General features: G+C 41.3%; 1 protein-coding gene across 1 annotated transcript; it reads left to right on the top strand.

Annotated features, from left to right (window-relative positions):
* The first annotated feature begins 6237 nt into the window (after positions 1-6237).
* Positions 6238-27480, top strand: LOC121948093 (melatonin receptor type 1A-like). Its single transcript, XM_042493358.1, is given in 3 exon segments — positions 6238-6532; positions 26710-27446; positions 27448-27480. Coding segments are annotated over 3 exon segments (1065 nt in total).
* Positions 27481-27758: the final 278 nt, after the last annotated feature.

Raw genomic sequence — 27758 nt, 5'->3', positions numbered from 1 at the left:
AATTAATAATAATAATAAATAATAAATAATAATAATAATAAATAGGGGAAAATGTCCAGAAACACATATAAAGCAAGTTTTTACCTGCATTTTCTTTTGGTAATTTTTTTCTTTCCTTTTTGCTTTTGAAAACTATATTCATATGTCTCTTACATATATATTTAAGCCTTAGAGGGTTTTTTAGGTAATTTTCTTGTTTTCTTTCTTTCTTTCTGTATTTTTTTATTTCTTTTTTTTTCTGCTTATTTTCAGGTATTTTTCTTGCAACTTTTTTCTAATTTCTTGCAAATATTTTGGCCATTTCTTGTTAAGCTGCTCATCTTCCTCCCAGATTTTTTAACAAAATCAAGCCAATTCTCTCAGATTTCAAAGCGTTAAAATACCTTGTTGCATTGTACGTTTTTGCAAAACAGAGATATGTTACATTTGCAGGTGTCGTATGTATTATATCAACATTTCTAAAATCACAGAATACATAAACATAATAGCAAAACCGGTTATGGTATGAGTCATTTCTGTTTCCAGCTGCTTTTAGGGCACCAAACGTTGGCGTTTTTAGTGACCCAGCTACTCCAGTCTGCATGTCAAAGTATCAAGGACAGATTTTGTTTCAACACTGGGAGGGACACATGAAATGGGGGATGTTAAGGTCCTATGAGAGAAAAATTTGAGCACCTAACACTTGTTTTCCTGCATCCCGATCATTTTTATGCACTGATTTGTGTCTTTGCAGCATCAATTTATTGTACAAATGTCATTCTATAAAATTAAATAATTCTATAAAAATAAAAGTCCTCTGCTACTTTCATGTTTTTGTGAACACTGTATGTGCCAAATATGAGGAAACTCCCTCAAGACCTTCTTGAGATATCTCATTTACAAGATGCTAGGTCACAGTGACCTTTGAACACAAAAAACTAATCAGTTCATTGCTGAGTCAATGTGGACGTTTGTGCCAAATTTGAAGAAATTCCTTCAGGGTGTTCATAAAACATTGCATTCATAAGAATGAGATGGATAAGATCACAGTAACCTTGTCCTTTTACCTATGACTACCAAAAACTAATCCGCTCACCATTGATTTCAAGTGTACGTTTGTGCCAAATTTGCAGCAATTCCCTCAAGGTGTTCATACAACATCATGTTCATGAGAATGAGACAGAAGAGGTCACAGTGACCTTGACCTTTGACCACCAAAATCGAATCTAATCATGTCATTGCTAAGTGCATTTGTGCCAAATGTGAAGAAATTCCCTCGAGGTTTTCTTAAGGTGTTGATGTTTGTGCCAAATCTGAAGAAATTAATTGGAGGTGTTCAAGAGATATCTAGTTCACGATAATGAAACTGATGCAAGGTCACAGTGACCTGTGAACACCAAAATCTTATCAGTTAATCGTCAAGTCAAAAAGGACGCTAGTGCTAAATTTGAAGAAATTTCCTCGTGGTTTTATTGAGATGTTGCGTTCATGAGAACGGGAAGGAGGGACGGACTACGTGAAAATATCGCCTCTTGCTGCAGCTGTCGCCGGCAGGAGGGAGGAATAGAAAACCAGTGACAGTTTTACAGAGAATTTTGTGTATGTCTTTTTTGGAAGTCTTGGTGTCAGAAAGCACTGAGTAGTTTTTGTTACGGCCCTTTGTGACACTTTTAGAAAGCACCGACGAAAGCTGTCCTGCTGACGGGGCGTCAGATCAAAAGACGCCCACACACGTTGTTTAGGAAAGCAACACAAAACCGGTTTTGCAGTTTAGTTTGGAGGACTTTTAGGAAAGTTACGTTCCTCGAAGGTAAGAATAAAGTAGCTGCTAATTAAAAAAGAAATTTAAAAAAAAAAATGTTTGGGAATACACTGATCTTCAAGTGAACTTTTAATCGGTCCAGACTTTCCTGCTTCATTTAGTATTTCTCCTTTTTTCCAAACATGCTCGACTGCTGATCATCAGACATCCATTTATCATTTTCAGGTGTGTCTCTGCACTCTTTCTTTTGACTGAACGCAGCAGTAAATGCCTCAGGATCTGAAAAAAACCTCTCAGAACACACCGAGTGTGAACGTGCCCTGAATATACTGATGCAGTTATTAATGCATGATGCACGAGAGATAGAATATGTTAACAAAAAGCAACCACATGAGCTTTTCTGTGTCGCCGTGCATCCGTGTGTGCATATTATGGATTCACAACAAATCTGACATAATCATATACAATCAACAGTCACATATAAAGCAGCTTGTTTGGTCAAACCTCCCGAGGAGGCACATGTGTATTTGCATATACCGTGTGTGTGTATGTGTGTGTGTGTGTGTGTGTGTGTGTGTGTGTATGTGTGTGTGTGTGTGTGTGTGTGTGTGTGTGTGTGTGTGTGTGTGTGTGTGTGTGTGTGTGTTTAGTGTGTGTGGATGCTCACATGCAGCCAGCACAGTCACATCTTTCACAGCAGAGATTCGGGTGTTTTAAGCGCCAACAAAGTGCATGTCAGATGAGGGAGAGTATTTGCCCTGTTTGGATGAAAATCCAAAGACTTTGCGAACGTTGTGTTTCATGTGGAAATAAATGATTCAAATTCTCTGGACGCCGTCTTGTCTTTTTATACCCCAGCCGCCCCCCAACCTCCTTCCTCCTCTGGTGTTTTGGACCAGTGCCAGTGGTCCACATCCATCTCCTCGTTCTCACCACCCTGTGTTGTTTTAATCTGAGCTGCCGTCAGGTTATTAATAGGTGGGTCAGAACCAGAGGCAGCGCTGCAGAATTTTAATTGGGAGCGCTGAATTGCTTGAGCCACAAGGCAAAGCTCTTAATGTACATTCCTACCTTGATTGTTCGTGCAATTTTTAGGGCTGTCAATCAACTCAATTATTTAATTGCATAACTTGTGATTAATTGCAAATTAATTGCATAATAAATGTATTCTAAATGTACCTTAAAGGGTTAGCCACCTCGCTTAATATTTTTAAAAGAAAACGAAAAAAGTTTTTCAAATTTTCAATTAAGCCTTTAATTAGCTCGGACTTTGCTGCTTTGCACTTGCGTGCTGCTGCACATCTTTAAAATGTTATATTTTCCTTAATTTTCTATTTTTATGCTTATTTTATAATAATAATAATAATAATAATAACAAACTTTATTTGTATAGCACTTTTCTAAACCAGAGTAACAAAGTGCGTCACAAAACCAAACCGTACAATATAAGAGAGCAAGGTATAACAACAACAAAAAAACAACGCTGAATAAATACGTTTAAAGTTTAAAATACAAGAACGTGAATGTCCTCATCTAGAGACAGTGTTGTTTTGTCCATTCTGGGCTACTGTAGAAACATGGTGGTGCAACGTGGTGATCTCCGTAGACGAGGACCTGCTCCTTATGTGGATATAAACAGCTCCTTCTGAGCTGACAAAAACACGATTCTTATTGTTCAACCTGATGCCGTCCAGCGTCGTATCATGTGTGCACGTCAGGTTTTGTCTGGCCGTCCGTATATAATTACGCTGCGAGCGGTTCTGTTTGGCTGCGTACTCAGCTGACGCTGTGCAGCGGTGTCTCATGCGCACATGAAAGCTGGGTTTTGGTGTTGGTATCTTACGCCGAAAGCACTGCAAATGCAGCGGTATTTGATGACTTCGGAATGAATGAACGGGCTGAAAAATGTTCCTTCATGAATTCATTGTAACATGTTGTAAGTTACGATATACAAAAGATCATTTTGGGGGATGAAGTATCCCTTTAAAATTCTGACTATTCAGGGTGCAGGAGCCTGACCTTTAGTTACAGCGCCCTCACCAGGACGATAACATTTAAACATCACAACGTGGTGCCAAAATGTGTCAGCCCTCCTCTCCACCTTCAGACACTCAAATTGTAAAGGTTTTTTATCTTTTATTTTATTTGCCATTAAGTGACTGGCTGCCATCAAACTGTCAAATATCCTCTCTGATATTATTCTCCCACACAGCTGCATGATGAGCCTGAAGCTCTCAGCGCTCAGTTTACCGCGACCTTTAGATAATTAATGATATTTTAATTCCGATATGATACCACGGGCACTTAACAAGAAGGTCGAGGGAAGTTCACTGTCGGGACTCGGAGATGGAGTGTGAAGAAGGAGATGAAGCTTCAGGATGGACCGTGAGGCGCGCACACGAGGAGGCGCGCAACATCATCTGGAAGAGGCGATAAGAAGAGGAAGAGAGAGAGAGAGAGGGAGAGAGAGAGAGAGTGGGGGGGTGTCACTAAAATAACAGCATTTTGCGCTCAGGTGGAAAAATCCAGGAACAGAGACGGAGAGAAAAAAATACTGAAAGAAAATGAAAAAAAAAGTAGAGTAAAAGAGAGAAAGAGAGCGCATCGCTGCTGGAGAGTGTGTAACACAGAAACATGCGCACACACTCGCTTTTACACAAAACCACAGCAGCGCGCGAGAGAAGGAGAGAGAGAGAAAGAGAGAGCGCGCGTCATTGTTGGACGCTATAAGGCGCGTAAAGCTCCTCCTCGAGGACTCAGACTCTCGCAGCTTTCCGCACGCGAGGCTCTGAATGACCGTGAGACGGAGAGGCAGAGGCGAAACGCTGGAATCATGAATAACGGAGCAGATTTGTGAATGAAACATCAGAGTGGAGACATCTCTCCAGCTGCGCGAGAGGACTTCATTCACAAAATGAAGCGGGTGACCTGAGAGGCTTCGGATGTGCAGATTATTTTTATTATTTTTTTAAACGGGTACTGGAAGACAGACTGGTTTGTCACCTGCTCGCAGTTTAAAGATTTCTATATTCTGTCCACGAGGATTCGATGAGCGTGCACGTGTGAGCCAGCGAGGGGTGATTACAGATAAAACTGCTGTAGTTTTTACAGAAATGCTTTGTTTGGAGACGCGCAAAGAACGCCTCGCTACGGTGCCACTGCGCGCAGCGATGCGCACAGCTCCCCGGTGCGTCTAGTGTGACAGCCCGGGTATGGACGCGGGAAGCAGAGGTCCTGATGGAGCTGCAGCACCTCCGACAACCCATAAGGCATCAGCTGATAAAGAAGTTTGCTTCTCCAGTTCTTCCCGCGATATAGACTGCATCTGTGAGACGCGTATTTGTGGTGCGTAAAAGGATTTACTTTGTGTTTTTACCCGTTTATTATCACTAATATCAAGTGATTTTCAGATTGCTTGTAATATGTGTAATGTGGATTATTGGAGTTTTTCTTTTCACGCGCACATTGAGGTGTTACGGATGAAGTTTTTCCAAGTTTTGCACAAAGTAACCAAAGAAATCAGAGCTCCGAGCTTCCGGTCAGACAGCCGGCTGTAAGAGGTAACTGCGACCACTGCCGCTGCGCAGGACACATGTGGGCTGTACAGCAGCAATGGTGGAGAAACGATTCACCTCCTTTACTTCAGTAAAAGTACTAATTCCTCACTGTGAAAATACTCAGTCCTGCATTAAACTAAACTACTTAAATAACAGTAAATAGGTATAACCAGGAACACGTACTTAAAGTAAGAAAAAATAAAAGTACCCAATTTAGAAAAACTGGTACTATACCATTCCAAAAAAGAAGTAAATACAAGAAAATGGCTTAAATGTCCATCAGAGTAGTTGCCAATTAATTTTCTGTCATTCGGCTTACTGAATAATTGACTACTACTGGGAAGTATAACAAAACATCATATTCCATACATTAGTCTTCTGTTTTTCATAAAAAATAATTCAATTTGTGAAATAGTTAAAGCGTTTAGATAAATGTAGATGTTTAAAGAACAATTTTTCCTTCTGAAATGTAGGCGAGTATTAGTATAAAGTGGCATGAAAAGAAAGGACTGGAGCACATACCTAACATTTGTACAGTACAGTACTTGAGTAAAGGTACTTAGTTACACTACTACTGATTAATGATTCGATTAAAGCTCAGAAACACAAAGAGCGTAAATTTGGACAAAAACTTGACTTGATTAAAAAGCCTCATGTTACTGAACATTTCTCTGGTTCATCAGCATCCTGCATGACATGATAAACTGGTCATGAGTCACACCTCTCGCCCGTGTGCACGCGCCGTCTCACTCCCTCTCCTCGCACTCCTCGTGCATCGGTTCACTGTCGATTTGGTTTTGTTAAAAAAAAACATTTAAAAGCGTTATTATTACATATAAAATATCTCGTGCACACCCAAAAGAGTCCAGCACGCAGCGTGGCGTCACTGAGCCCCAAACTGTGCCTCTGACCTGCAGCCTCCCTGGACCGCCGCGCGTTATGCTGAATGGACCGACCCTCCGCGACCACGACCCGATGCGTCTCGTCGACCCGAGGCACCTCCCGCAACTGATGTCCCTGGAGGACCATGAGCCCACCATGGTGGAGGGGACCCTGGGGCCCCGCAACTCCACCCCGGCAGGGGAGGAGGGGGCCCCGGGTCAGCAGCACCAGTCCTTCCCCTGGGTGGTGACCCTGCTGGCCGGCGTCCTCATCACGACCATCGTGGTGGATGTTATCGGGAACCTGCTGGTCATCGTGTCCGTGTTCAGGAACAGGAAACTCAGGAAAGCAGGTACAGCTGTTTTTTGTGCTTTAACGTGCACGTGAGTCGGTTTAACCCTCTGAGAGCAGGGTCACATCAGTTTTCTTCTGCTTCATTCAGACGTCTTTAACGTTTGATTTCTTTTGAAAACATGGCTATAAAGGCAAAAATTCACAAATAATTGAGAAGTTAATAGAATTGAACGACAAATTTCGAAAATATTAAAAATCCTAAGAAAAGTATACATATATAAATTTTATTATTCTTTTTTGTCTTTATATTTTGTGGTATTTTTGTCTTCTTTTTAACCCTTTTTAAATCTTTTTTTTGTAAATTTCTGGTAATTTTCTTGTAATTCATAAAGTGTAACTTCTTCCTGTGTTTTTGAAAGAAATTTACAACGTTGCTCAGACCAGCTGCTGGAGAGTACGATAAAATGTGCAGTTTATCACCTTTTGTGTTGATGTAGATTTCAGTACAACAACTTTATTACTTTTTCTGGAGGTGATATTATGAACTTTGATCATAGTGTGCTTGACTTGTGGAAACAACAATCTGGGGAAGCTGTAGCTGTAACAACTTTGCAATTCTGCATAGTTGGTCAAATATGCATCTCAATCATCATTTTGGCTTCCCACAACTATGAACCTGATGGACTGCGATTCTGATGTTTAAAATGATCTGCTCATAAAAGAAAATTGTAAAAAAAAAACAACTAAGATGCATATCAAATCAAGCACTCAGGTGGCTGAAAGTGACAGAGCAGGTCGTCCACTAGTTGGAAGGTTGTAGGTTCAATCCCCGACTCCTCCAGTCAACATGTTGGAGTGTCCTTGGGTAAGAGCCCCACATTGCTCCTGATGGCTGTTTTATCGCTGTGTGAGTACATGTGAAAGATTAAAATAAAGAACTGAATAGCAGGTGGCACGTTGTACCATAGCCTCTGCCACCACTGTGTGAACGGGGGTAAATGTGACTCGTAGTAAGAGAGCATTTTAAGTGGTTCAGCGACTTTAAAAGTGCTCTTCAAGTTCATTTACCATAAAGATCCGTCATGCTGCTGTGTGTTCATGCATGCATCGATCTCATGGATCTGTACTGCAGCTGCAGTCCAGAACAGAAGAGCACAGCAGAGAACAGACTGGGAAAAAAAACAAAAAGCAAACGTCTGGAAGACGAGGAGCAAGTACTTCTGATTTAGGGCAAATGATCTTTGCACATGATCAAATCATGTGCAAAGATTGCTCCGGAGGTAGAGAAGGTTTTTCATTAATCAAAAAGACAGCTTCTGAAATCTGTGCAGTATTTAAAGAGAGCGCTGAAACCGTCAGTCACAAAGCAAACTACAATGTAACCACTCAGGGCATGTTTGCAACATCAACATTTGTCCCCAAAAAGTGTTTGTTTTGTCACTGACAGGCTCAGATTTTTGAGTGTCTGACAAAAGTGTGAAAGGATCCCTACAGAGAAATTAAAAGTATTTAAGTACATTTCTCTTGTTCCATCCTGTTTGGTCTTGAGTGAGAAGAAGTCTCATTCTGAAAGATTCTTTTAAATTGTCAATTCAAATAAATATTCAGCCAGGACACTAGGCGGGTTTCCATTACAGATTTGTATTAGTAATACTTGAGTGATATTTTCAAAATGTCAATTAAACGCAATTGCCAGATGACTGCATTTCCATTAAGTGATATTATGCGACTTCTCCTCTGGCGATAACATTTCAAGAAGCAGCAAATGCTGGTACGCATCACGGAGCGCATCAGCTCACATTAAAGGAGACACATCTTCAAAGTCTTCAAAACTGCACTTTTTCTAAAAAAAAAAATGTTATTGTTGTTTTAGTGACAAAATATTTCACTACTGCACTCCAGGACAGTGACAGTTCAGAAAGCTGGTTATAGTTTTTTGTGTTTGAGTGCAGAAAGTTTATCTTACTCTCATCTAAAAGATTTTCAAGGTCACGGCTGAATATTTAGCTGACTTCAAAAATGGGAAAAGTGCAAGATTTCAGAACAAGACTTCTCCTTTAGCTAGAAAACAGACTGAAACAAGAGAAAAGCACAGAAAACTTTTCATTTCTCTGCAAGATCCTTTCCGTGATGATGTCAGACATCCACAATAACAATCTGAGTCTGTCAGCAGCAAAAACAGACACTTTTTTAAAATTTTGGCTTTCGGGGAGGGCCATACAACTTCAAATGGCTGCATTTCATTTTGTATTTATTTTCCTGCCAATTTTTAAAGAAAACATGCCTTCCAAACCTGCATGTGTCAAAAAAAACTTTTCTCTTTTCTTTTTTCAAATTTTTCTGTGTTTTTTTTTTTTTTTTTAAATTGTAGCATATGCTAAGAAAAAAAATTGGGCTTTTATCTTTCTTTAAAAAATGTTGGTGATCTTCAAAGAAAACACGCCTGCGGGTTTGGAAGGCATGTTTTCTTTAACAGTCACCAAAATTACATCATTTCACACGGCCAGAAATTGTAAAAACATAAATTATCGTAGGATATTAAAGTTTCAGACAGTCCTTAAACACATCATGTGTTATTATTTTTCTTTACTTTTTCAAAACTTTCAGGGTACATTTAGTTTTTCAAAACTTTTCCAGGCCTGAAAAATTGCTAATTTCAAATTCCATGACTTTTCCAAGTTTTTCATAACAAGACAAACCCTGAAACACTTTTAGTCGACCAACATTAATGAGGTGCACCTGCCCTGAGTGGTTACATTACAGCCTATTTTCTCTCATAACTGAACCAGTTTCAAAAGTTTTTGTTCCTATTTGTTACGCTGACACAAAAACAGGTGAAACCAGAGTTAAAAAATACTGGAGTTCTTCGGTACTTCTTTTTAATTTTGTGTTTTCGTTTCGCTGTTCTGGGCGTCTTGATGCTTGATGTGTAACTCGGGGACACTTTGACAGAGTGTTTGTCTGCTGCAGACGATCAGACTCCAAACGCTGTGTGACATGTTGTTATTGTTTCATAAAGATGCAGCTCTGACAGAAGATTTGTCCCCGTTGGTGTCTGAACACAGACAGACTGTCGGAGCAGCTCTGTGGCTGCAGGCGCAGAGATTCGCCTGTTTTTTGGCTCTCGGTCAAGGACTTCTGCAAAGTGAAAGTAGTGAAGCTACAGTTGGTGAGTCACTGTAATCGATGTTTAAATCTGATAGCAGCCTCAGATTGATGTGGACTAGGAGCCTTCAAGAGCACCGCTGTGCATAAATAACCGAGGCACTTAGGACCCTCAAACACACAGACGGAGAAAAAAAAATCAATGGAGGCTCCTAACTGTTATCTTTCACTCAGCAGCATGCTCCTGCACCACCATCTGAAGGAGTAAATATCACATTAAAAGCACTAAGTGGCACCTTCTCTGCACTTATACCACAACATATGAATATTGATGAGATGTTTTTCCTTTCACGATGTTTGCACGTCGAGGCGGTGAAGCCCACCTTCCTGTTAAGCTCCGGTATTACTAGTCCAGGCAGGAGAATCAATTCACCGTATGCAAGGTTGCAAGATCTAATCCCAAACTGAGCGGGGGGACGTGGAGGAGGAGGAGCAGGGCTGCGTCTCCTTTCTGAAAAAAGCAGGAACGAGCTGCAGTTCAGTGAAAGCACTCAGCTCAGTTTCAGTGTTAATGGACCCAGAGATCCACAAGAGGCTGCGGAGGGAAGATCCTGAGCAGGAAATTAACGCTGACCACCAAATGCTGGTACGTGTCATGGAGCGCATCGGCTCACATTAAAAGAGACATTTTCAAAGTTTCAAAGTTTTTTGTTTTAGTGAAAAAATATTTCACTACTGCACTACAGAGCAGCAACAGTTAAGAAATCATCATGACAGGTTAGAGGTTATGGTGAGATATGAAGATATGTGAGATGAGATGTGTTCTCATTCTTACATTTTATTACAACTCGGCCAGTTTTGGTCGGGATCCGGACCGCGGTCCGCAAGTTGGTGATGCCTGGCTTACAGGTACATGTGATGAATCAGTGGTATGGGCGCGATTAATAGCCACCTCTGTGCATATTGGTCATGCACAATGACAGGAACTGCTCCTGTCGGAGAGGGCTGTCGGACATGTCCTCGTGCTGGAGCGGGCTGTTGGACATGTCCTCGTGCTGGAGCGGGCTGTTGGACATGTCCTCGTGCTGGAGCGGGCTGTCGGACATGTCCTCGTGCTGGAGCGGGCTGTCGGACATGTCCTCGTGCTGGAGCGGGCTGTCGGACATGTCCTCGTGCTGGAGCGGGCTGTTGGACATGTCCTCGTGCTGGAGCGGGCTGTTGGACATGTCCTCGCGGTGGAACTGGCAGTGGGACATGTCCACACTGGAGTGAGCTCTCGCACATTTCCACGTGCTGGAGCAGGGTGTCGGGCATGTCCACGCACTTGTTTCCAGCTTACAGAGAATAAATCATTGTGTCTACGACTCTGCAGTAACAGTCTAACTTAATGATGGTAGTGGTGGCAGTGTGAGCAGGTGAGGTGTGTTTTTGTATGTGCAGAGCTCTGAATGCAGATATTTAGTCACATTACATGACCACGGAGCAGCAGAGCAACTTGGAAATGACAGCTGGGATTGGCTCCAGCGCCCCCGCGACCCTTACGAGGACAAGCAGTTACGGAAAATGAATGAATGAGTTTGTTTTATTCCAAATTCTACATATTGACAGAAAGATTTTCATTTTTATTGCAAATATCGGTCTCATTAATAACTAATAATCGGTATTGGCCCTGAAAAGACAAAATCCGTCGACCCCTATAGTTCAGACTCAGAGAATTTGGCTTTCGAATAGCTGAAACAGAGATTCAGAAAGACACGCACATCCCGTAGTGGGAGGTCTGCACCAGGGAGCTCCCCTTAAAGGATTTTATTTTGCAAAAATAAGTGATGTTTCGAGCTAAAAAACAACTTTTCCTCAGACTCATAAGTTTTCTAGTGAGTCGCCATCTTAAATACACATCAACAAACACGTGACTCAAAAAAAACAGCTGAATTCACTCGATCATGAGTGAGGGAGTAAATACAAATATATAAATCACATAAAAAGAAGTGAGAATAAATCGTAAATATAGTGTGTAGAAAGAAAAATCTTCAGAGGAGCATATACTCCTCTCTGTATGTGTGTAGATAAATAACACACATACACAGAGTATATGCAGAAACATGTTTGCATATATTCTGCGTATCTTCTAATGTGTAAGGGGAGCTTCCTCGTGCGCACCTGTATTTTTTCACATCCAGGAGGCTGAAAGACACTTGAAACTGGTCAAAGGTGAAGCTTTCCCTGTTAGCTTCACCACAATGACTGAATGCAAAGTGTCAGCTTTGTGTCGACGTGGTGACACTGACATAATGAACCGTGACTGCAGGACTTCACTAATGATTGGATAATGTGTCTCTGACAGAGCAGATGGACAGACGTGATTAATGGACGGAGGGGAGGACGGAGACGACCAGGGAATAGTTCAGCGGTGGAAGAGAAAGTGGGAATGTGGAGGAGACGACAGGAGAGATGAGATGAGGAGGGAGGAGAGTGATGGAAAGCACACTGATCAGAGGAGAGGAAATAAGAGAAAAAAGACTAAAGAAATGAATCAAATCGGTGGGGCTGGTGGCAGAAGGAGAATTGGAAAGGCAAGAGTTGAATTGAGACGATAGTTGAGAAGATGGGGTGACCAAAGAGGGCTAGGGCTCACAAAAAAGCAGATGAGAGAGGACAGGAAGGGAGATGAGACAAACGAGGAGGCGGCAGGAAGGAAAAAATGAGAGAGGTGAACAATTCATCCAGTTTTCCTCCTCCGATCGTTACATTTCCACTCAGGGAGTCCTGGATCTCCCTCCAGATTGATGGGAAAGCAGAAAAAAACGGATGGGTTTTTGTTTGACTGATGTGCAGCCTTTAGGACGGCTCTGACGGGCTGAATGGAACGACAGGATCTGGATATTGATTTATGGCGGCTCTTATTTATCATCGTGACACGTGTGGAGCTCTGAAGCACGAATGTGAGCGGACAATCTGCATGTTTTAAAAGATGCTCAGAAAATTATCTCTGAGATGGAGATAATTAACTTGTAAATCCTGACAAAGTTAAACGTGCTGATTTAACCCCTTAGAGAAAAGTTTGGAGCATTTTAGGCACTTTTCATTCCTGATTTTTGTATCATTTTGTTCATGCATAAATGTAGTCCAGATTGTGTATTTGAGTGTAATCAGTGAATTTGCAGCTCAGCTCCTACAATAAGTCTAAAATACACTGTGGAAACTAAATAGTTACATTCAGACTGTTCAGGTCCAAAAATGCTCCATTGAAACCCATTCAAACTGACATTTTTGATCCCACAGCCATCAGAGCAGAAAAACAGGACTTGTATTATTTCTGGGTGTCATTCTGGGCTTTTGACTCTGAATTTGTCATTTTGACTATTTTCCACCTGATGAGGTCATTTTGACCATATTTGGCATATGGAGGGAATACATGCTATTTCCACTAGGTGACCTGTCACAGTCAATGTAGCTGCTGATCCCTGACATATCCCAGACTGTCAGCAGCTACACTCACACACTGACATATCCCAGACTGTCAGCAGCTACACTCACACACTGACATATCCCAGACTGTCAGCAGCAAGAAAAAAAAAAAAAAAACGACTTAGGATGTAGTATGTGAAATATATACTGTATATACATTTTTTCATCTGAAAACATAGTGACATCATGACAAAAACCTGGCATTTAAAGGGTTAAAATTCTGCAAAATTACTGAATATTTGATATTAATGATTTGGACTGATGCTGGTTAAAAATGAACTTAATGAAGTAGAGAATAATATTAATGTATAATATTTCTTAATGCTTAATTTCTAAAAGCGCATTTTGTGCACGGAGCGATACGAGCGCATGTAATATTAAAGCGGGCCCTAAGGGTTAATCTGTGTATCATCAAAAGAGCGCGGGTCTGTTGTTGTTGAGGCTTGTGAGCAAAAAGTTATACAGTAACTTTAAATCTGAAAAGATTATAGATTGCATGAAATTATTTGCAGCATGAAGTTTTATCAGTTTGCTTTTGCGACTTTGTTCATGTTAACGTGCTTCTGAAAATTTCATGCACAGATTACTTGTGATGAAAGTTGTTGCTCTGCACAACCTTTTTTACATCGCATTAAAACCCATCTGCAAACACACCTCTGTTTCACGCTGTGGGAGAGCAGTTTTATGGAAATATCTCTGAGTGTTTACATCTGTCACCGGAGGAGGAGTTTTCCTCGTGTGACGGCTCCGCTCGGCTCTCAGCGAGGCCGCTCTCTGTTTTACATCGCTGCTTCTGGCTGATTGCCAGAACTCTCCGAATTCAACTCATTTGTTGAAAACTCTGCCGCGGCTGGAAATCAATTTACAGAAGCCTGAATGAGTCAGACGGTTTTCATCGATCCTGAGGCCGGCGGATCAGCGGTTCTCAACCTTTTCGGAGCCGGAGGACAGTCCCACCTGGACAGAGTAATCCACAGCGGAGCAGACCGCTGATGGACTCCAAATGTCACGCAGATCCATTCATGAACACGCATCCTTATTCCGTCTTAATTGTTAAAGGTTGAGCAGAGTCCAGACTCCTGCAGTCAGAGTGCTGATGCACAGGGTGCTCAGAGCGACGCTCTGTAACGCTGATCACAGGTGACTCAGAGTTTACGTTCACACTTTACATCCGCTTACAATTCCTTCATCGTTCTGGAGGTTTTTACTAACACGTTCTCAACCCACGTCGTCACACGTCGCCGCTTTGCAAATGAACCCAGCGTCTACATACTGCACTCTAGGTATCCTTCTGCATCTGCTCTTTACGTTACAGGATGCTGTTACCACGATGTCAACACCAGCACACGATGCCATGTGCACATGACACGTGTTACGTTACAGCAAAAAAAACAACAACACAGGAATCTCCATGAATGCACATGCTGGCACAGATAGGCAAAATGGGCTCGTGCTTAAGTGTAGATAAAAACGTCACACTCAGACTTAAGCAAACACCTCACACACACTCCCGCATGAAAGTCCGGGGTTTGTTGGATCCATCCACCAACCCGCCCAACCACCCTATAAGAGGACCGTCACGCTCCTTATATCACATCATTACCTGCAGTGTTTCAACCTGACGCCATTCAGCGGCGTATCATGCTGCCGCGGAAGGTGCCGTCCGATAGCATATCATACAGCCACGAAGTGGCTTTTGGCACCGGGTTCTTACGCCAAAATCACTACAAATGTGAGAGTATTTGAGAACTTCAGAATGAAAATGGGCTGAGAACAGTCAGTTCATGCCACTGCAACTTTTCGTTGCAATATTTTGAAACAGTTTTGTCTCATTGTAGCAATTTGACAATTTTGTAATGAGAACATGCACAATGTAATGAAAAAGTAGAATGTCCCGATTGTTTGAATACTTCATGCAACACTTTGCACTTTGTGATAGCAGCTGGTGCATAACAGTAGGAAAGAGAAAAGTTATGTGATTTCAAACACGTGGATGGTCACAGCCAAAATGCCAAACCCAACGCTGCAAAATGTACATTCTGGCAGCTACGTCCACCTCTTTTAAACAGTCTGTTTTTATATATGTGTGCTGTATGTTCAGCTCAAACAAACTGATTTAAAAACTCACCGGACGCTGATTCATTCAGTTTCTTTTGGATTCTCTTCTCTCTGCACAAAGAAGAAGAAAAAGGAGTCAAACAACTTGAGATAACGGGAGAAATTAGGTTAAAATGTTTAACTTCAAATCGACACCGTCGGCACCTTTATGCCTCCATACGGTCTGAAGATGTAAGAGGAACAAGTAAAACAGTCTGATAAGTTTAGAAAATGACATCACTTCACTACAGCCGCTAAAATCAATAAGAGACAACACTTGTCGTCTCATATCACGGTAACAGTACGTATCGCCCAGCCCTATGAGACAGCACCCTCACACTGTAACGTTTTAAACCTTTAGCTGAACGTCCCGCACAGTCCGCATCCGACTTTAAAATCTGCTCTTAAAGATGAGGATAATAAATCATCCTCCGGTCTGTGATATATCATACACGTATATGTGATCAATGTCAGCAGATGGAGAGTTTGGTCAGCTGTCAGCGGCGGGATGGTGGGCGGAGTCGGGCTGCAGATGGCTCTTCTCTGGGTGTTTCACTTAATCCTCAACCAACTGGTCTGCCAGCTGGAAACCAGCAGGAAGTGAGGGCCGCTCTCAAATACCACCCGCCGAGGGGATTCACTCCGAAGACGAGCTCACGACCTTCATTTTTATCTCCACGTCTCCGGACGCCGCAGAGCCACTGTGAGGAACTCTGATGGACCTCAACGAGTCCTGAAGCTGCAGACTCATGAAACTGAATGAATGAGCGACGTTTCTGCAGTTTGAAACAAAGAGAATCTGTCTGACATCTGCATCTATATTTTACGCTCTACGTATCGTTCAGCGTCTGCTATTTATGTTCCAGGACGCCGCAACCCCGATGTCAACAAATGCACACGGTGAATGACGCTGCACGTGGTTATGTTTAAACATCAGCACGTGACAACTCAACGAACACACACATGCTGGCACAGGTGAAGGATGAGAGACGCGGCACACGGGACGGTGACGAAAAACAAAACATTCAGCAGCAAAGTGAGCGTCGGACTCCTGCGTGAAAGTCCGGGGTTTGTTGGACTGACAGCAGTCTGGATTGTTGCGGCCTGATTGATTTATCAGCAGCTTCCCTAAAAAAATGTGATGCATGTTGTGATATTCTTATATCTTTTTTTTAAAAAAGCCTGCATTTTGTGGCACTATCTCAGAAGAAAGCCAAGAATGGGTCGCTTAAAAAAAATCACGTTTGGTGGCCAAAAATCTGCAGAAAACTGACTTTGTTAACAAATTTATTAGTTTCGTAGTACTAGATTTTAGGACATTTCTTGTATTTTTGGACATTTCTGGGATTTTAAAATGTTTCCTGGATTTTTGGGATATTTCCCATATTTTCAGACGTTACTAGGCTTTTTGGGACGTTTCTAGGATTTCAGGACGTTTCTGTGATTTTAGGATATTTCTCATATTTTTAGACATTTCTAAGATTTTAGAAAACTTCTAGGATTTCAGGGCGTTTCTTGGATTTTAAAATATTTCTAAGATTGTAAGATGTTTCTAGGATTCTTGGACATTTCTCATATTTTGGGACTTTTCTAGGATTTTAGGATGTCTCCAAGATTTTAGGCCATTTCTAGAACTTCAGGGCATTTGTCATATTTTTTGGAGGTTGCTAGTGTTTTAGTACATTTCTAGGATTTTGGGGCATTAGTGTCTTAGCTAGGACCTCTGTCGGGGGTGTGGGGGATCCTCCACTGGCTCTTTTTTTGATCAACAAGCTCTATGTTGATGCTGTTTTATGCTCTCTGACACCTTATGGAGACTGAAAGTACAAAAACAATTCACATCACTTTAATTGTTATTGTGATTAGTCGCTGATGTACTGACTTAAAATACTCATTTCTGGTAGTTTCAAAAGCCACTGGACACACATTTTAATATATAGTTTGCAGAAATGTACAATGGCACCACTGTCTTCTGTTGTCTGAGCTGCTTAATGCGTTTTAACTGAAATGAAACACAAATCAAATGGACTTTTTGTATCTTTAAACCTGCTTCAGCTGCTAAACGACAGCAGCATTTTGTTTCGGTGTTATGAATTTGAGGTTCAGAGTTCATCTCGCCGATGGATCCTTCTTGTTAACTGCAGATTTTCGGGGAATATGAGGAGTGAAGTGTTGATGTCTTCTCATCATTAAACCTTTACAGCTTCAGTATCGGCCGGCGGTGCTGACCGAACAAGGTCGCAGCTGGTCGGCAGGCCAAAGAAACGTTTATGGAAAGTGTCCTCGAGGTTTTCACACAGCTCAGCTTTAACTAACACACTGTGAGCTCCAGAACCTGCAGGAGCATTTTCAGCAGATTTTAAAGCAGAACTGGACAACAGGGTGTCCTGAGGGGCTGATAATGACTGTTAACAAATAACCTGTGGGGCTTCAGACACGGGAGCGGGACGTCCTGACATTTAAACTCTAAAGCTTCGACCAAAAATCCTGCACTTCCTCTAACAACTTTGCAAATCTCGCTTTTAATACTAAACAGCAGCAGCAGAAAATCTGGAGTTAGCATCAGCAGTGACTTAAACCAGCTGTGATGCAGCTGCGAAGGACTGAACAGTAAACAGTGATATTAACCCTTTGGGGCCCGCTTTAATAGTACACACACTCGTATCGCTCTGCGCACAAATGTTATATTATATGTCAATATTATATGTCTACTTTCATTGATTTTATTTTTTGATCCAGCATCAGTCCTAATCATAGATATACTTTTTTTCAAAATTAATTTTCAGAGTTTTAACCCTTTAAATGCCAGGTTTTTGTCATGATGCCACTATGTTTTAGATGAGAAAATTCTTTTTCACATACTACATGCAAAGTATATTTTATTTTGCTGCTGACAGTCTGAGATACGTCAGAGATCAGCAGCAACATTGATGGGTTTCAATGGAGCATTTTTTGACCTGAACAGTCTGAATGTAACTATTTAGTTTCCACAGTGTATTTTAGACTTATTGTAGGAGCTGAGCTGCAAATTCACTGATTACACTCAAATACACAATCTGGACTACATTTATCACATATGCATCAACACACACACAATTATCAAAAAAATAATAATAATGAAAAGTGTGTAAAATGCACCAAACACTAGTCCCTAAGGGTTAAATGAAACTCAAAATTTCCTGATGACAACCACCTCCACACCCCCTGTCTACATATACATGTACTGCCCCCTCACACACTCACACACACTCACACACACTCACATATGCACATGAATAAATAAAAATAAGACTTTGTGATCAAATAGTGCACTAAAGAATAGAAGTACTCATTAAAACCAGAAACTGCCGAACTGAGGAAACCAGAGGTGGAATAAACCTATGAAAAAAAGAAAAAAATCAATAAACAGGTAAATAATTTAAAAAAAAAGATGACAACTGAAAAAAATGATAATAATGGTAATTAAAGATAAATAAGTAAAATACTCAAACTCGAAATAAGAGGTAAAGGAACAGCACAAAGTAAAATAAGTAAATATGTCAAAATGATATATATGAAGTAGTAAAACTGTGAAACAGATTAAAATGTACTAAAAAATAAATAAATAAATATAAAGGAAAATAAAAAAAAAACATAAAAATTGGGGAAAAAATGAAAACCTAATTTAAATTTAAATTTAAATTTAATTAAAAGCCAAAGTAAAAAGGTAGGTGTTGAGTCCATGGTATTTTGGCGGTGACGGTGCATCTCTGAGCTGGATAACTCTAAATCGCGACCCGTCACGTCGCCTGAGGTGTTGAACAGCAGCAGCAGGTGGCAGGAAGCTCAACCTGCGGCGCACGTGTGCTGCACGGTGAAGGCATGTGTTCTGCCGCAGCTATGACACCGAGTCACGGCCTCCCGAGTCACGGCCTCCCGAGTCACGGCCTCCCGCTCCCCCCGACATCACGCCTGATGAGCCTGACCTGATCCCCGCCACCTGCTCGACCCCGTCCTGCAGCAGCACACCTGCCCGGGGGCTCCGGGGCTCCGGGGGACTCCGGGGCTCCGGGGAGCCTCACTGATTTATTTCATCTCATTTCCTTTAACGGCCGCGCTGCTTTATCATCTCATATCATTTTCTGTCTGTTTGTATCTTTCGTGTTTGCGAGGACGCTGCTGGAGGCTCGTCTTTAACCTCACACCCTCACATCTGCACGCCGGGAGCACATCTGTAATATATGCTGTGTTTGTTTTCCATCATGGGAGTAAAAATGTGCAGTTTAAAAAAAAAACTGAAATCGCTGGAAGCTGAAACTTTTATTAAGATAAAGTATTTTTATAGCAGTTTTTGGAAGTGGACATTTTTGTCTCCAAGGGACCAAGAGGATGTTGTTTTTGGTTTTTTTTTAATCTAAAACTGCACAAAAAATAAAATGAAAATCAATGGTGTTACTATCACATACATATCCCAGACAGTAATATTTAAAAAAACAACATCCTAGCATTTATTATTACGAAAATGATCATTTTTTTCTATCCAAAAGCATAAAGCCATCATGTCAAAAACTGGCATTTAAAGTTTAAAATTCTAAAACTTAATATATATTTGGTGGTTATGATTAGCACTTACGTTGTTTAAAAGAAAAAATAATATCAATATTTAATGCTTTTATGGTAGATTTTAGCCCTGCTCAAATGTCTTCGAAGGTGCTAAGGAGTTTTTTTATTTAGTTATTTAATCTGAAACTGCCAAAAAATAAAAATAAATAAAACGACATCAAAATAAATGTTGTTGCCAATCACTGACATGTTGTTTACTATGTAAAAATAAAAATAAAAATTCCACTCAGATCTCAGGATATAGAAACTAACCAGTTTTTGTTTGTTTATTTTTTTTTCATCCAAAAGCATAGAGATATTGTTTCAATAAAGGGTTAAAATTCTGAAAATGAATGAATATTTGGTAGTTATGATCAGCACTGAAGTTAGTTAATTATGTTTAAGTTACTTTTATGGAAGTTTTTGGCGGTGGACATTTTGGACAGGTTTTGGGAAGGAGGTTGTTTATTTTGATTTGTTTTTTTTTTTTAACCCCACACAACAAAACATTAAAAAAGAAATAAAAACTGAGTGACTAATTACTGACGCGTCCCAGGCTTTAAAAAAAAGTATATAGAAATGATATAATTTTTTATGCTTGTTTGTCTTTTTTGTTTTTTTTTTTTTTTTCATTTAAAACAGTGGCATCATGTCAAAAACAGGCATTTAAAGGATTAAAATTCTGAAAAATAATGGATTTTTAGTACTTTAGTACTGATCACTACTGAAGTTGGTTAAAAAAATTAAAGTCAGTCAAAGTGGAAATGAATATAAATATTTTATGTTTTTATGGCAATACTCAGAGGGAGTTTTTCTTTATTTAATCTGACACTGCAAAAAACATAAATAAAAAGGCAACCAAAGCAATGCTGTTGCTAATCATTGACATGTCCCAGATTATTAAATAATAAAAAATAAAGATTACTCAGATACTCAGATTTCATTTTGTGGAAACTAATTCATTTTTTTTTCATTTAAAACATAGTGGCAACATGCCAAAAAATGGCATTTAAATTATTTATATCAATGAAATGAAAATTAACAAATATTTGGTAGTTATGATCAGCAATTTAGTTGTTTAAAATATCAAAGTTAGTGGAAGTGGAAATTAATATTAATATGTTATGTTTTCATGGCACTTTTTAAAATCTGACACTAGAAAAATAATGACTGATTTCCAGCAGCAAAAAAAAAAAAAAAAAATCCACTTGGCTTTTAGTACAGGTTTGTGTTTTTGTTTTTCCTGAAAAATACTCGCATTTAAAGGGTTTAAATACTGGAAATGATTTGAATATTTGGTTCTGTTTAGGACTGAAGTTGGTTAAAAGGTTTAAGTCGGTAAAAGTGGAAATGAATATAAATATATGACGCTTTTTGGCAGTTTTCCGGCGGGGACCTTGTTGTCACTGGGGGACTCGTGTTAAAGGGAGCACAGATGTTCACGTGGTGCAAACTCAGCCATAAACGGTGACGCGCAGAGCAGCAAACACTCACCTGCTGCAGGTGTGACGGCGGCTGCTCTGAGTTCAGCTGTTTGTTGATTCACAGCAGAAACAAAACACCTCCATCGGTGACACGTTTTCTCCGCGCGGAAAAATAAAATGTGGTTAAAAGCGCCGCTCTGTTAGCGTGCCGCCGTCAGCAGGGAAGGTGTTTGACTCATTCAGGAAGTACCTGTTTGACTGACACGTCCAGGAGCCAATCAGTGAGCTCCAATGCGAGCTCTGACCCATGATTGGTTCATCGGGCCGGCCAATGACTGAGCTCAGGCTGGATGGTTTTGACCAATAGGAGAGCGGAGGGGGCGGGCTCTTTAAAGGCCAGGTCAGATTTTGGCTTTCAGTCCTGTGAGGTGGATCAAAGAAACAGAAAAGATTTATGAGTTTTTACATCATCAGATTATTAAAAACCGCTTTATGAGTTTCACCATGTGAGGGTTTAAAATACTTCAGCACCATGTGTATTCAGTCTGTGTCAAAAATAGACTTTTTTTTCCATCTGTCAGGTACTCCTATGTGAAGGATATTTTTGGTCATAAATCAAATAAAAAGTCCAAATAGAAACTTAAAATAGATTAAAGATGAAAAGAATATTATTTACTGCACTACTGGGGAAAAATAGATCATAATTAAATTTAAAAAGAAAAAAGATATTGACATAGCAGAATTAAAATGTGAAAATATTATTTAAAAATGTAATGTGACGATAAAAAAAGTGAAATTTTAAATGCAAAAGCTTAAATGGAAATGCTCAAACAAAAATCTTAAATTATTATGAATAACATGAAAATGAAACATCAGAAAGGAAACATAAAATGGGAAATGGGAAAACTTGAATAGAAATACTTAGAAGCTTAAATAGAAAAAAAATATATTTGTTTTTATTTATTGCATTTGCACTTTATCATTTGGCATTTTAAATCTACACGTTGGAGCACGGTGGTTGTTGTAAACCTGTAAAGGCGGCGAGTGGGTTTAATGAGTTTCTGTGTCCGCTGTGCAACTCTGATTATTGATTTTTTTAGGTTAAACATCTCTTGAGAAACAGATTACAAAGAGCCTTCCTGGTTTTTACCTGCAGCTCTCTCATCAGTGTTGTCGATGCGCTCTGTGTTCAGCTCCAGCGCCAACAATCACTTCACTCATTAACTGAGGCCGTCCATCGATCAAAGACCGAGCCTGACCGAGCCCTGCAGCTGCACAGACGCTCTGCAGCTGCACAGACACTCTGCAGCTGCACAGACGACCTGCAGCTGCACAGACGCTTTGCAGCTGCACAGATGCTCTTCTGCTGCACAGACGACCTGCAGCTGCACAGACGACCTGCAGCTGCACAGACGACCTGCAGCTGCACAGATGCTCTTCTGCTGCACAGACGACCTGCAGCTGCACAGACGACCTGCAGCTACACAGACGCCCTGCAGCTACACAGACGCCCTGCAGATGCAGCATGCAAAGTAAAAGCCGTCTCTGTGGCGAGAGCTGCTGTCAGGACGACTCTCTGCTCGGAGAGACTGTCTGTGGTTACGAGATGCTCGACCATGCTGCCGTCTGTCTGTTACAGACACAGCGAGCGGAGGAGCGTTCACGGCGAGCGGAGGAGCGTTCACGGCGAGCGGAGGAGCGTTCACAGCGTCGCTCTCTCTACAGAGCGATGAGCTGATTAGATTTCAGAGCGGCTCGCTGCATAAATTTACATGTGAATATGGAAAAAAACGATGTCTTTGAAACGACTGTAACTTCTCGGTGCGTTCGCGAAGCAAAGATCACGGCGCTGATAGAAATCTGCGCCTGTTAATTCATCATTTGTCTTAATGAACGGGCTAATTAGCATGAGCAGGGTGTGTTACTGGATCATCGGGGAGCTGAGGGGCCTCCTGTCGTCTGAGTGTGCCGGTGACCGTGAAGTGACATCGGGTGACTCAGAGTGTGACTCGCTCATTCAGGACTAACTGTGCAGTTTTCCTTGAAACAAACAGTCGAGTTTACAGTCGCAAAACACACTGAGGGGAATAAACTGCTGCTGATATCACGAATTACATCGCGATGTCCCGTCTCAAGGTCCGATTCACAAAAGATTCGTACACCTCAAACAAGCAGCTGAAAACAGTTTGGGCTTTTCCTGCGTCAGACTGCATTTATCCATCTGGCAAAGTCTAAAACAGGGACGCTCAGCCTGCTGAGGGCCACTTCTGCAAAATGACAGGGGGCCAGGGGCCCGAACATCTTTCTAGGACTTAAAGACATTTCTGAGATTCTGAATAAATGAATCTTAATTTTGAATATGTAAAAACAAAACACTAAAAAAAGGAAAACGAGCCTACAGCAAGTGCAATGAACGGAGCCAAAAAGACAAAAAATCCACTTTGAGACATTTTTAGGATTTTGGACATTTCTAAGATTTTACAGTGTTGCTCGGATTTTAGGACATTTGTAGGATTTTAGGATGTTTCTTGGATTTTTACAAAATTTCTAAGAATACTTAGAGGAAAGATGACTGACGTCCTCCAAGTATTTTGTGGGTATTTGGTACTCACGCAGTAGCCTTCTTCAGAGGAAAACAAAAGAAGTTATCCTCTAAATATATTTTCCAAGTATTGGGTACCTACGGGCTACGATGTGGGTTCGTAGAGCCAAATGGTTGACAGAAATACACGTTTTCTCTGAAGTACCCTTCTAAAGTACCCTGAGGGTACCCAGTACTGAAAAATCACATCTTTAAAGTACCTCGTGCTACCCAATATGCTTCCCAGCACCGTGAACATCAGACGAAATAATCGCCGATACACAACGATAATTTAAATGTTGACTGAACAGCTGACCGTTGTGTCGGAGGAACCGTGAATCTAAACGTTTACGGCCTGAGCGGCTCTAATGAGGACGACTCCGGCCTGGAGCTGCAGGCGAACCTCCGACCCCTCCAGCATCTCTCTTCTTATTAACATGTCGTCTTCCTGCAGCTCACCAGAGGAGCAGATCGCTGGGAACAGACACGAAGGGCAAACGCAGTGTGTGTGTGTGTGTGTGTGTCACACACTGACACACACACACACACACTGACACACAGACACACACACTGACACACAGACACATACAGACACACACACTGACACACACACACACACACTGACACACACACACACACACACACACTGACACACAGACACACACACACACACACACACACACACACACACACACAGACACACACACACACACACACACACACAGACACACACTGACACACAGACACACACTGACACAGACACACACTGACACACTGACACACACACTGACACACACACTGACACACACAGACACACACTGACACACACATACACACACACACACACACACACACTGACACACTGACACACAGACACACACACACAGACACACACACACACACACACTGACACACTGACACACACTGACACAGACACACACTGACACACACAGACACACACTGACACACACACACACACACACACTGACACACTGACACTGACACAGACACACACTGACACACACTGACACACACACACACTGACACACACACACACTGACACAGACACACACTGACACACACACACACACACACACACACACACACACACACACTGACACACACTGACACACACACACACACTGACAGACACACACTGACACTGACACACACACACACACACACACACACACACACTGACACACACGCCTGTTCAAACACTTTATTTAGGTCATTACGTTTTCTGTTTATGTTTTGTGTTAATTTTCTTGCATTTTCTTAACTAACTAAACTAACTGAAATTTCATTTATTCTTCTAAATTGCTTCGTTCTCGTTCTTAAAAGAACTCAAACAAGTTTGCTCAGGTTTTGTAGAGTTAAAAAAAATCCAGTGACTTTTCCAAAACTTTTGATTTTCTTTACTTATTCATTGACTCTTCAAGGTTTTTCATGACTGAAATATTTCATTTTGGACCGAAAAGTTGGGCGAGCAGAGGATCAATAAATCATCACTGAGACTCAAAACCCTGAAAGGAAGACTGAAGTGGTTTCATTAAAGTTTGAGGGTAAATATATGTGAGAACGAAACCTGCCGGTCATACTAACGCGGCACAGACACGGGACAGTTTTCCTGAAGGGAGCTTTGCACTAAACACTAAAACGCTGTGAAAATATCATTGAAATGCAGCGCGGTCGGCTCGGGGCGAAAGGTAAATGTTAAACTCCTAAATCAGGCCCTCAAACCTCATTTCCCCACGTGGGAGACCTTTACAGCTCAGCAGCACCGAGAGAACCTCTCATTGTCAAAGCATGCAGTATTTAGCCGAAAAAAACGGGAGTCAGCTCCAAACTCCTGCTGCTGCAGCCGGAATACCAACCGGTGTTTACTGAGCTGAACAACAGGCCGTCACTATGAACTTTATTTTGGCGGGGTGTGTGTTTGGGAAGTGGAGTGCAGGTCGTTGGACTGAATGTGTGTGTGCGGCGGCTTCGTAAAGTTGTATTCATTAGCCGATAATGACGCTGGAGGCAAATAAGCAGCAGTGATGAGGTTTGGAGAGTAATGATCCAGGTGCTATTAACCCTTTAAAACCTGCATCGACACCACAGTTCTTTTTAAAAAACACATTTAAAAAAAGGCGCAGAGCAACTGGGCAAGAAACGAGCGGATTTAGAAAATTATTTATTTTTTAAAAAGCTGGGGGAAAATGTTTGTTCAAGTATATTTATAATGATCATAAGTCTGTATTTAAAATCATGTTACAAAATGATTATTATTATTATTTCTTAATCACCATTTTCAAGTACTTTCCTTGTTTGTTCTTTTTTTATTATTAAAAAGCTTTTTGCTTTTTGTGCGTGCAAATTTTTAGGTGATTTTTGTGCTGTCTTTTTTTTTTTTTTTTTAAAAAAAACCCAACTCATTTTATTCAGTTTTTAGGGTCATTTCCTCTTAAGCTGCCTTCAGCTTTGCCTTATTTCCATGTTTTTGACTGAAATCAACTCTGTTTGTTCAGGTTTCAAAGGGTTAAAGTGAAGCTGCGAGGAATGTGATGTGAATGTTTGGCCTCATGGATTTTGTCCGCCGCTCGATTTACAAAGTGATCTATTTTTAAAAAAACTCAACCCCTGTTTTCAGGTCATTTTTCTACTTTTTTTTATTATTATTTTTTAAGTAACCTTCATGGCTTTTTAAAATTGTATTTTTGTGTGAACATTTTCAGGTAATTTTCTTGTATTTTCTTTTTTTTTTTAAAAACTTCTTTTATGCTATTTTTGGGGAGTTCATTTCCTCTTAAGTTGCCTTCTTTTCAAGTTTTTGACAGAAATTAACTAATCTGCATTTTATGAATAAAAGGTGCAACACAGATTATTATTATTATTATTGTTATTTTTATTTATTGATTTATTTCATTGTTTCTTCTTCTGTCTGACGAACCTGTCCCGCCTCCTGACGCTCTGCCGCTCTCGTGTCTGCAGGAAACGCCTTCGTGGTGAGCCTGGCTCTTGCTGACCTGGTGGTCGCCATCTATCCCTACCCGCTGGTCCTGACCGCCATCTTCCACGACGGCTGGATCGCCGGCTACATCCACTGTCAGATCAGCGGCTTCCTGATGGGCCTCAGCGTCATCGGCTCCATCTTCAACATCACGGGCATCGCCATCAACCGCTACTGCTACATCTGCCACAGCCTTAAGTACGACAAACTCTTCTCCAACAGCAACACCATGTGCTACGTCGTCATCGTCTGGGCGCTCACCATCCTCGCCATCGTGCCCAACTGGTTCGTGGAGTCGCTGCAGTACGACCCGCGGGTGTACTCGTGCACCTTCGCGCAGTCGGTGAGCTCGCTGTACACCATCACGGTGGTGGTGGTGCACTTCATCCTGCCCATCGGCATCGTCAGCTACTGTTACCTCCGCATCTGGATCCTCGTCATCCAGGTGAGGCGGCGGGTCAAACCGGACTCGCGGCCAAAGATCAAGCCGCACGACCTTCGCAACTTCCTCACCATGTTCGTCGTGTTTGTGCTCTTCGCCGTCTGTTGGGCGCCGCTGAACCTGATCGGGCTGGCGGTGGCGCTGGACTCCAGGCTGAGCCGGGCGATACCGGAGTGGCTGTTCACGGCCAGCTACTTCATGGCGTACTTCAACAGCTGCCTCAACGCCGTCGTCTACGGCGTCCTGAACCACAACTTCAGGAAGGAGTACAAGAGAGATCGTCCTGATTATCTTCAAGTTTCACTGCTGAGACGCTCAGGCGACGAGCGGAGGTCACGCTTAACTTTTGAGACTCGACCTCGACAAAGACGGAAAAACTGTACGAACGAAAGGAAAAAAATTAAAGACTCTTTACTCTGTAAAATCTGAAAAACTGATCTTACTTTAAGGAAATCTAGAAAACCTACAGTGTTGAAAAAATATAATCTTACCTATAAGTTATGTTTACTTTACATCTTTTTTAAGATTTACTTAAAAATTCTTGTTATTTTCTTATTTCAGTAAAATTAACTTGTTTTTTTCTCGGCG

This window comes from Plectropomus leopardus, chromosome 9 (genome assembly GCF_008729295.1).
Source record: "Plectropomus leopardus isolate mb chromosome 9, YSFRI_Pleo_2.0, whole genome shotgun sequence".
Taxonomy (NCBI): Eukaryota; Metazoa; Chordata; class Actinopteri; order Perciformes; family Serranidae; genus Plectropomus; species Plectropomus leopardus.
Note: the sequence above shows the minus strand (reverse complement) of the source record. Positions and strands in the feature narration are given on the sequence as shown.